General features: G+C 46.2%; 1 protein-coding gene across 1 annotated transcript; it reads left to right on the top strand.

The window, feature by feature from the left end:
- Positions 1–370: 370 nt before the first annotated feature.
- Positions 371–5,662, top strand: LOC130861014 (thyroid receptor-interacting protein 11-like). The gene has a single exon (XM_057749520.1). It carries the CDS (start codon positions 371–373, stop codon positions 5,660–5,662), a length of 5,292 nt encoding a protein of 1,763 aa, XP_057605503.1.
- Positions 5,663–11,753: the final 6,091 nt, after the last annotated feature.

The following is an 11,753-nucleotide window of genomic DNA, read 5'->3' as shown; positions in this document are numbered from 1 at the left end:
GAGGCGCTCAGAGATGGACCCTTCAGAGCGGCTGCGATGGCGGCCGCGTCCGGGGGGCCGGGGTGGTGGGGGCACTGGGAGAATCACGGAAGCAGAGGAGACAGGCCCACCCCGGCGCTGCAAAGGCGTGAGGAGCAGCAGAGGCCCGAGGGGAGGCAGGTGCTTTGTTAGGGGCCAGGCCAGGCCTGGGCCTTGCCAGGCGGGTGTGGCCAATCAGGAGCCTTGGAATCCCCTGTTGTCTAGAAACCTCTTATTGTGCTTTGATTCTTAACCTCGCGCTGGCAGCAGCGCAGCGACAGTGGGCGGAATTGTCCGACTGGGCTGGGCGCTTTTCGGTGAGAGGACCAGGTCAGTTCTATGACCCGCTACAATGTTCTCCTGGTTGGGTGGCCTGGACGGCAGCTTAGGCCATTTCCTGGGGCATGTGGGTGGTACAGTGGCATCTTTCAGACACCATATTTCTGGTGTCCCAGAAGATGTGCCGAGGGAGGGAGCTGAAGTGGTAGAAGAAGTACCTGACTCTACAACAGAGGAGGTTGAAAACTCTCAGCTGGTCTTCACCTCAGAGGTTGAGAGACTTAGATTTCTTTATAGTGATCTGAAAGGGAAGTGTGAAGCCTCAGAACTTCAACTAAGGCAGCAAACTACTAGTTACAGGCATCAATTACAGCAGAAAGATGGAGAAATCAAACTTCTTACAGCAAGACAGATAGAGCTACAGGATCAGTTGCTAAAGCTGCAGTCGGTCATCCAGGAAGTAAATCTTGAGGATGGCCTTGTGCCCTCAAAGAGTGTACGCTCTTCCCTAGGTTATGATATCAGTCAGCATGCTTTAGCCTTGCAGGATGATGATATGGACTTGGCGGACCTAATTTCGTCACAACAAGAAATCAATAGATTGTCAAAACACGTCGTAAAACTTGAGGCTGATGTCAGCTATTGGAGACATTTTGCTCAGAATTTTACACCACAAGGAGCAGATAGCGTTGATCTAAAGGAAATCTACAAACTGAGAAATACCATCAAGCAACTTGAAGAGAATCGAAATAAGGACATTGATGACCATCAACTTGAAGTGACGGTACTGCAGGACATTCACCAACAGAAACTGGCAGAAATAAGTCACAGGCATCAAAAGCAATCAAAGGACTACGAGGAAAGGATTCATGACATGCAGGAAGCTATGCAAGTCCTAGAAGCTGAAAAACTAGAGTCCGCCAAGAAAATCCAAACACTCCAAGGACTTGAGATTAGAGTAAAAGACCTTGAAAGAAAACTATCTTCTGTAGAAAAGGAGAGGGATGCTTTAATTGGGGAACAAGACCAGGTAAAGGAAAGGAATGCAAGCACTGAAAAAGGTGAGTTGCAGCCTTCTATTAGGAGGCAGAGTGATGCTGGGGCAGAAAAGGGAAAAGTTCTTCTGCAGAGTCCATCCCTGGAAGAAGTGCCTGGACAGCAACAGCCACTGTCTGATGCTGAAAATGAAATGAGCTTGAATAGCTTAAAGCGGGACAAAAATCTGATGGAAGAGAACCTGAAACTTCAAAAACGAGTCCAAGTTTTAGAAAAAGAAAATTCATTGTTAAATAAGGAAAAGGAAGAACTTCAACTATCACTTGTCAAATTGAGCAATGACTATGAACTCCTTAAAAGAACAGCTACAGGAGACATGAATTCGGATTCAGAAGTACATCATTTAAGGTGTGATGTGGAACTCAAAGAAGGAAAACTCGATGAGAGTCCTACTGAAAAGGAAATACTCATCCCTGAGTTAGAAGAGTCAGACAGGCAGAAACAAAAAACTACAATGCCTGTGGTTTTGGTGAAAGATGAGCAAGCAGAACAACCCAATGAAGGAGACAGCATCATCAGGAAACTAAAACAAGATCTAGAATATGAAAACAAGAGAGTCCGTCAACTTGAAGATGATACAATGAATACTACTGAAGAGTTGCATGGGCAAAAAGAAAATTTAATTCCTTTAGAAATGGAAAAGGGACAGTTAGAGGCAGAATTGTGTTGGGCTGAACAGAGCCTGTTGGAGGAAAAAAGGAAGCAGGAGCAAGCTTTCAAAGAACTGTCAGATACAGATAACCCAGACAGCTGTGCCTTACAGCTGGAGCGCGAGTGTTTAATTAAACTCAGTCAAGAGAAAGACTATGAAATATCAGAACTCAAAAACAATATTGAGCAGATGATTGCTGAGCACAAAGAAACTAAGGAAATTTTGTCATCTACTTTAGAAGAGCAGCAGCAACTGAAACAACTCATAAGAGAGAAAGAAATTTTTATTGAAAACCTTCAAGGAAGTTCACAGCTTCAGGAGGAGTTAGAGCCGTATACTCAAGCCTCAAGAAAAATGGAAATTTTGCAGCAAACCATAGAGGACAAAGACACAAGTCTTGCATCCATGAAAGAAGAAAATAGTCACCTGAAAGAAGAATTGGAACGACTGAGGGAAGAACACAGTCAAACCCCACCTATGATGGACCCTAAAACTCTAGACAGTATTGTAGAACTAGAATCTGAGGGATCTCAACAGAGCACAACTGAAGGTAATCTGGAGATTAAACCTCATCCAAAGATACGTGACGATCAAAACCAGAGTGAAATGCAGCTACTTCGATCTTTACAAGAGCAGACACAGAAAAATCCCAAGTACCAACACGAGCAGACGACTATTAAACACAATCCGCTCTATTCAGCCAAAGAGGAGGAAATCGAGACTTTGCAAAATGCAATAGAGCAACCCAAAACCCAGTTGCCCGGAAAATCCCAGCCCACACCAACAGAGCATTCCGATACATTCCAAGTAACAAACGCTCAGAGTCTTAATACAGACAACGGAAGTGAAAAGCATGACTTATCTAAAGCCGAAACTGAAAGATCCGTACAAGAAATAAAAGAACACAAATTGGAGACTAAACGTCTAACTGAGAAGAATACCTGTTTAACTGAACAGGTTGCTCAGCTGTCCAAGGGTGAGACTAGTAAACTAACTCAGCTTCTCCAGCAAAAAGATTTGGAGATACAGTCTGTTCACATAAAAGTATCTTCAGCTTCCTCCAGTGACCAAGATAATGGACAGGGCCAACAACAATTGCCAGCGTATGCTTTGGAAAGAGAACAAATATTAGCTGCTTTAGATGCGAAGGCTTGGGAAAACTTGAGAATGATGGATACCATCGTTGCCAAAGAAGCAGACATCGTGAAACTCAAAGATGCAAATACAGAACTCTCCACCAGATTTGAAAGCAGTGCGGATATGTTTAAAGAAACAATTCAGAATTTCTCCCACATCACTCGAGAAAAATACATGGAAATGGATGCTTTAACTCAGAAGTGTCAGACTTTACTGACAATACTGCAAATGTCCAGCAATGATGATGAGGTGAGAGGTGTTTGTATGGATCAGTTTGAGGAGCTTCTACAGCAACGTGATCGATTAGAACAGCAAGTGAAGATACTGGAAGAGTGGAAAGTGCAGGTGATGACCACAGTACAAAATATGCAGCGTGGGTCAACCCATCTTCAGAAGGTGCTTCAACAACTTCAGGCACGGGTTGTAGTTGATGATGATCGTTCTAAACGACAGATGACCTGTACTGACCTGATCAAAATTTATGAAGGGAATGAAATCAAACTCAGAAACTTGAAGGCACAAAGAGAGGAAGTTCAGTTGAGCCTAGAGCAGCTTTGCAATACCAAAGATATCCTGTTGGGGATGTCTGACCTTAGTGTACCACACCCCTCCAATGAATCACTTCCATCCGAGTCAGCAGACTCTCGGAAGGCAATGAAACCTGAGGTACCGAGCGAATCGTCTACATTGCTCGGAGAAGAGATAGAAGAGTTAAGAAAACTCATGGAGGAAAAAGATGCAACCATTAGAACCCTCCAGGAAGATAATCAGAGATTATCTGATTCCATCGCAGAGAGTTCGGAACTAGAAAGAAAACGATGTGAGCAAATGGGTCCAGAAATGAAGCAGCTACGGGAGAAACAAGATGACTTGCAAAACCTGCTTAAGGAAAAGGAGCTTTTAATCAAAGCAAAAAGTGATGAAGTACTTTCTTTAAGTGAAACTTTGACTAATGAAGTGAGTGAAAATGAACTTTTGAGGCAGGCAGTAAAAAACCTGAAGGAGAGAGTCGTCAACTTTGAACTCGATATGTGTACACTAAAAGAGGAAAATGAAAAAATAGTAGAAACATATCGGGAAAAGGAACGAGAAAACCAAGCACTACAAGAGACAAATACACGAATTTCTATGATGCAGACCGAGAAAGAATTAGAATGTGTTGCAATGAAGGAGAAGGCACTTACTTTTGTGTATCTTTTGGAACAAACAGAACTAGGCAAGACAGGGGAATTAAATCAGCTTTTAAATGCAGTCACATCCATACAAGAAGCAAAGGTTATGTGTCAACAGGAGAGAAAGGAAGCCATGTTGGCACTGAAACGGAAACACATGGAAAACCGTGCCCTCCAGAGTGAGGTTCAACATTTACACAACAAAGAACTACCCTTAAAGCAGGAGCTGGAGATATCACATCAGCGGGGGATAGAATCGTCTGAGTTTCATAGCCAAGAAGCTCTGGCTGCACAAGACAGACAGGCTAAACTAAGAACCAAAGTCACCACCTTGGAGGAGAAGCTCCTACTATCTTCCAATGCAATGAAACATCAGCAAGCCCGTTTGCAGATAGAGGCGTTGAAGGAACAACTGAATGTCGTGGAGAAGCAGAGAGAGGACATTTCGCGACAGCTTTCTATTTCCCAAGACAAAGAAAAGCAGTGTGCAGAAGCACTAGTTAACCTGAGGACGGTGGTCGCAGGATGGATGGAAAAGGCAAATGATCTCAAGGGAAAACTAATGTCGGCACAAGGACAGCAGGAGGAAGCGAATGCTGCCTTGAAACTGAAGGAAGAAAAAATTAAAGATTTGAAAACACAAAATGAGGTCCAACAGGAAATGCTGGATGATGTACAGAAGAAATTGCTGCACGTACTGAGTAACGCAGAAGGAAAAATTGACAAGAGCCTCATGAGGAACCTCTTCGTGGAGTATTTTCAGACACCAAAACAACTTCGGCATGAAGTGCTCTCCACAATTGGCAACACTCTGGGAATCCGAGAGGAAGAGATGGATCTGGTTTTTAAGCAAGAGCAAGGCGGTGGTGCCATGTGGATGACTGGCCGGCTTGGATCAAAAAGTGTCCCCAACACACCTGTGCGACCAAATCAACAGTCAACGCCGAAGAATTCTTTTTCAGAATGCTTTGTTAAATTCCTCAAAACAGAATCTCGTCTCACTCTCCCACCACCAAAACCCACTGCTCGGGATCCAAAACCTCTCAGTTCACCAGGAAAGAAAACACTAGATGAAACTGTGCCACGTCTTAAAACGACCTCGGATCCACACTCAAAAAAACATGTGAACCGATGTCCCACAGGTATCTCTCTGATTAACCCACCTGGACCTGAACCAGATGGATCTCGGCATCTTCTTTTAGACGCCGTTACTGATGCTTTGCCCCCACACACACCCTTGCTGCTCTCCCCTGGCAAGGGGGCGGGAGTCATGCTGAAAGGCCTGTCACAGCCAGGGGTGATTCTTCAGCCAGAGACAAGATGTTCTTTGAAGAAACCAAGTCACTGACAAAGCTATGTATTTTGATGTTGCTTACGAAACATATGAATACATTTTTCTTTACAAATAATGTGTTGTAAGGGCTTCAGAGATATTCACCCGACTTCAAACAGTGGCGCTTCTTGTGAGAAAGGGCATGGGTGGGGTTGGAGGCTGTGGTCAAGGCACACACGTCAGATACTGTTTGTGATGCTTTCATGTTTTACAAGGAGCAGGTACTTATGCAGATCTTGGAGAATTAAAACATTAACTTGCGTTAATGTTCAAAATCATAGAATACACAAGTGCACACTCCTTGTGTAAGAAGAAAGGTGAACAGTCCAAACGTACAAGATGCATAGAATTTTTAAGAGTGAAAGTTCACTTTTCCTGGCTAAGTCCCACTCCTCTGTTCATTGCCTGGGAAACCACGCTATTGGTAATCTGTATTCTTTGAGGCCCCTGAGAACTATATGCATATTTGTGTATATCGGAATATATTATTCTCTGACTTGCTGAAAAAAATCACTGCACCTTAGAGATCTTTCCAAATGGGAATGAGTTCCAGCTTCCTCTTTTTAAAAGCAGCAGTTAGTTTGCTGTGTGGATGTACGCTAATTCTTTTAACTAGCGTCAATTAATCAGGCTTCAAGCCGTTTCGAGCCCCAGAACGATCTAATGGCCTTGGCCAACTCTCTTGTCCATTTCCTTAAGAGCTGCTCCAAATCTTCCCCGCTTTCCTGAAGCATGATCACGCCTGTGCCCTCCTAAAGATATCTGAGGCCAGCGTCAAGAACTCTCAATTTCCCACACCCCCTTGCTAGATTTAACCGTCTGCCCATTTCCCTCCACCCACCTCTACTCTCTCCCTTTCCCTTTTGTTTTACAGGAAAAGGGACCCAGCTTTGCAGCTGAAGGCTAATTGCTCCATGGTACCCCGGAAACTGCTCACTCAGACTTTTTCCAAGACCTCTTTGCATTACTTTCCCTTCCCGCTTTATCTTCAGCCTGTCTCTTGCCCTAGGCTTCAGAGCCTGTCCAAGTCTCTCCCAGCAAACCATCCTCTCCTTTCTGACAATCCTGTCTTTTCTGCTCCTTCAGATACCGTCTTCTCTCTCTACCTTTCACAGCTAAACTTCTGAGAAAAAAAAAATTCTTTACTTCTTGTCACCAGCTCATTTCTCACTGACTTCTTTTTTTTAAATCAATTTATTTTTTATTTTTGGCTGCAGTGGGTCTTCGTTGCTGAGCGAGGGCTTTCTCTAGTTGTGGCGAGCAGGGGCTACTCTTCCTTGCCATGTGCGGTCTTCTCAGTGCCATGGCTTCTCTTGTTGCGGAGCACAGGCTCTAGGTGCGCGCGTGGGCTTCATTAGTTGTAGCGCACAGGCTTAGTTGCTCCGTGGCATGTGGAATCTTCCCGGACCAGGGATCGAACCCATGTCCCCTGCATTGGCAGGCAGATTCTTAAGCACTGCTCCACCTGGGAAGTCCGCACTGACTTCTTTTTGAAAGCGGCACAAAATCTTGTCTCATTAATGTCCCAGGCAGTTTGGAATGCCTTAGAAAGTGGTCTTTTTCATCTACTTAAACTCTCTGTAGTGATCAATGTTATCCCCATCTTCATTCTTTAAAATTCTCTCCACCCTCTTTCTTTTGAGGATGCCACTCTCCTTGGGTTCCCTTCCTAACATCAGACTCTTCTTTCTCGGCATCCTCTGTGACTTCTTCTTTGGCCCACTTCTGGATGGATATGTTCTCTAAGGTACCATGGTCAGCTGACTGCATCTTCTCACTCTCCCTGTGGTCTCAGGGAAAGCCCATCCACTTGACATTCCCCTGGATGCTGATGACTTCTGAATACCTATATCTGACCTCCCCCTTCTGACTCCCCACTGACTTATCTAATTGTCTGCGGATATCTCTATCAGGATGTCCATAGGCGTCTCAAAATCCACGTGTCCAAAAGGGAACTCCGCATCTTCCCTCAGAACCCTTCTTCTCCTTCTTTCCTTTTATCATCTCCTAAAAACCTCTGTCCACCTTGCCACCCAAGCGAGAGGCCTCAGAGTCATGACTGATGTATCTCCCCCTCTCCATATCCAATCAACCACCAAATAGACCCTAATTCCTTCCCTTCCTGTCTCTTCCACAGACTACTACAGTGGCCTCCACACTCGTCTTGCTGGTACCACTCTTGGGCTTCCTTGACTCCATTTTGCCCATTGCTGTGAAGGGTGACCTTTCTAAGATGAAGATCTGATGTTACTTTCCCGCTTTAAATTACTTGAGGGGTCCCCGCTGCCTGGAGCCAAACTTTAACAGAGGAACCAAGGCCTTCCCTTTGAAGCCATACTTCCTGCTTGTCACCCACACGGAGGCCACCCTCCTGCCACGTGTGACTTCTTGCAAACCTGAGCAGACTATTACCTGAATAATTTCAAGCCCATAAGCCTAACGGTAGCAGGAGAATGCCTTCCAAAATGTGCAGATCAGAAGCGTTTGATTTGCCTCCACTTCCCCCATTGTTGGGAAGGGCATTCCCACCCGGAAGGTATGGGGAGGGCCCAACGCTGCGCACGTGGGCCCCACAGCAGTTTCTTCGTCCCGTGTGCTCATAGCCCGGGGAAGGAGGACCTGGTGACACCTCGCAGGGCCACACGGAAGCTGCACTTGGGAACAGAGTCAACAAACGGGCTCTGGGGGGAAGACTCTGGAGCAAGGAGAGGGTGGAGGGCTCTCTAGTTCCCCCAGGAGGGCTGTTTGCATAACTTCACCAGCTGGCAGGGAAGTGGAGGCTGCTCCTTGGAGATAAACTCTGCCTGGTCCGTGTGATAAGGAGGGTGGTTTGGCTAGGGGACCGCACCTGTGGGAGCTGAAGCAGAGGGGAGTTTCAAGTGGGGCTATTTGAAGCCCTCCAATTTTACCAGATATCACGGCAGCACTTAATAGTGAACCTTGATTTCAGGGCTTTTATACCACAATTGACTCTAAAGAGTCCCCGTGACATCAATGTCAACCTTGGTGATGACTGAGACTTTTAGGCAGTAGGTGAAGTCCTTCCCTAGGCAGTGAAGTAGGCACGTGAGCAGCAGAGAGAGGTGGTCCTCAACAACATAAAGTATATGAACTCATTGATGGTCACTTAGTTGATCCCAAAGGGTCTGGGGGAGGGATGACACCTTCCAGCTCCATGGCATCTGGCAAGGGACTGATGACAGGAGGCCACATTGACCCACAGGCAGGATGTGCCAGAGGCCCCAGGTTTGGCTCCACCCTGTAGCAAGGAGGCCTTGATAACCATACTGAGCTTGCGCGAGTGTTGCTTCCATGACTCAAGGAATAATGGGCAGCTTGGTATGGAAGCTTGCCGTTTGGGAGAGACTCTATTTCCAGAAGAGCCCAGTGCGTGGCCAGCAGTTCCTGCTCGGATGGATGTGATGCAGGGCCAAGGAGGGCAGGTGCTTGCATCAGAAGCCCCAGGACAACTTATGGGCATCATGGGCAGTCCAGAGACTCCAGGAAGCAGGAGCAGAAGCTGCTAAAGCCTCTTCGCTGAAGGCGTCTCGGAGGGCACTAAGGGGAGTGCCTGTTGCTTTTAACTTAGACAGATTCTAGAGCCTGTCGTTGGAGGGGCCTCCACTCAAGGTGGGCTCCTTTCAAAGTAACGGCACAAATGGGCTTAAGTAAAATTTGTAAATAAGGAGTATGTTGCGTCCAGAACCCCCAAAGGACTAAAAGACGGCGGACTCATGTATCCATAACAAGTGCGTCAAACAAATGTCCGCAAGGGAGGGTGTTGTAAAGGTAATGTCATACCTGGACTCCTGGAGAGAGGTGGGTGCGGTTAAGATCCTGTCTGCAAAGACTGTGTGTGCTAGCAGAGCTGTTTAGGTACCCTTTGGGTAACAAGGTCAGAGTGTGCTGTGCCCCTTTGGAGATGAAGGCAAACTAGCTGAGAGCATGTTGAAACAGGCACTGAATGGACCCTACTAGCCAAGGCTCCGCAAGAGCCAACTAGTTACCATATTTGCACTGAGCGGCATCCCAGGTGTTTTAAGGGTACCCAGGATTCGTTTTCATCAGGTATGGTAAGACGCAAAGACACAGAAGTGACTGTCCTGAAGGAGGACGCTTCTACGCCCGTAGATCCTGAGCAGCAGGAGGCACGGCACACCATGGAGGGCCCGTCCGTGCCCCTTCCCCCCGCCTTGTTCTTTTCAGCTCTTCTTGGGCCCTGGGCTGCCATGGATGTGCCCCTCAAAACCACTAGGGGTCAGGAGAGCACACAACTGCCCCCAAGAGAAGAATGCAGCACAGGAGATGGACAAGGTCATGACTTTTGCCTGAACAGTGATGATGCGGCAGGCAGCCGTGGGGCCATTCTTAGATCTTCCTGGGGTCGTGGGCTCCTTCCTTTCTACAAACAGCACAAGGGGTCGTCCCCAGGACTGCACTGGGAGGGGGAGCTATTTTCCCAGAGTCTCTCTGGCTGCCCCAAGCAGCCAGTGATGGTCATCAGGCTAGACACAGTGAGCAAAGCGCTAGCCCCATGGCCAGTAAGTGGAAGTCCGGCACCCACCCGTTAGGACATTATGTTGTCAGTGGTCTCAGGTAGGAGCCTCAGAGACCACCTGCCAGATACAAGCCGCACTTGATGGCACCGCCATCTGGGGTATAGTCAAGGAACAATCGTTTCTGCCTACTTGGCAAGCATGAGACATTAGGGTGGGAAGAGATGGCAGCATCCATTGGAGATAACAGAACATGAGCTAATGCCCACGTTGGCCAGCAACTGGTACTCACATCGCAGACAGTAACTGCTGCCTTACGAACCAGTTGACTAGCAAAGGGGCTGGAGGGAAAGCTGACAAGGTATCTTCAGTTGAGGTGAGACCATCCTGTTTGTGATGCCACTTGTTTTATTCACCTCTTCTTCAATCCATCAGTGAGAGAGAGATTTCCAGCCTAGACTAATGGGGTGGGGCTGAACACACGACGATCTGCACCGAAAGATGGGATGGACAGCAGTTTACAAGTCACCTTCACCCGCAGCCTAGGACAGGACACCACACACCATGCAGGACCACGTGGGAGGTTACACTTGGGAACAGAGTGAACAAGCAGGGCCTTGGGAGGCAGACTTTGTAGCAACAAGAGGGTGGTGATGTGCCCTGGTTCCTGCAGGAGGGTGGGATGGGCTTGTCTGAATAATTCAGTGGGCTAATAGGGAACTGCAGCCTGCTACTCGGGAATAAGCGGGCACTGTGTCTGGTTCCTATGAGAAGAAGGATCATATGGCTGGGGACCTTGCCTGTGGGAGAAGAGGGAGTGGGCAATTGTGGTTAGACCATTCGAGGCCCTCCCAATTTTACTAGACAGCTCTCAGTATTGAATTTTAATTTCAGGCCTTGTGCCACACGAAGGTATTAAGAAGTATTTCTTCCTTGAACTAATAATTGACTTCGGTAATGTCACAGGATACAAAATAAAGACAACAATCAATTGTATTTCTAGATACTAGCAATGAACCTGCGGGAACAAAAATGGAAATACATTTACAGTCACTAATAAAAATAAAATACTTCAGTGTAAATCTAACAAAATGTGTGCAGGACTTGTATACTGAAAACTCTACAAGAGTGATAAAAGAAATCCAAGATCTAAATAAATGCAGAGATCTACCATGTTCGTGAGTTGAAAGACAAAGCATAGTAAACATATCAATTCTTCCCAAATGGATAGATTTAATGCAGTTCCTATCAGAACCCAGGATGCGTTTTGTTCTTTTTTTTTTTTTTTGTAGATATAGACAAGATTATTCTAAAATTTTATGGAAAGATAAGGGAACTAGAATAGGTAAAACAATTTTGAAAAAAGTAATAAAGTGGGAGCAGTCAGTCCACTCCGTTTCCAAACTTACTACATAGCTATAGTAACCAAGACCGTGTAGTATTTGCAGAGGGATATACACATAGATCAGTGAACAGGGAATCCAGAAATAGTCCCACACAAATATGCCCAACTTATGTTTGACAAAGGTCCAAAGCAGTTCAAAGGAGGAAAGATAGCCTTTTCAACAGGCCTTAGCTGTGGAAACGTGTGAGGAAATCGCAGACCAAAA

The sequence above is a fragment of the Hippopotamus amphibius genome, chromosome 9 (assembly GCF_030028045.1).
Source record: "Hippopotamus amphibius kiboko isolate mHipAmp2 chromosome 9, mHipAmp2.hap2, whole genome shotgun sequence".
Lineage (NCBI taxonomy): Eukaryota > Metazoa > Chordata > Mammalia > Artiodactyla > Hippopotamidae > Hippopotamus > Hippopotamus amphibius.
Note: the sequence above shows the minus strand (reverse complement) of the source record. Positions and strands in the feature narration are given on the sequence as shown.

Coding starts and splice junctions, on each gene's coding strand:
- LOC130861014 (XM_057749520.1), top strand. CDS start 371: ATGTTCTCCTGGTTGGGTGGCCTGGACGGCAGCTTAGGCCATTTCCTG.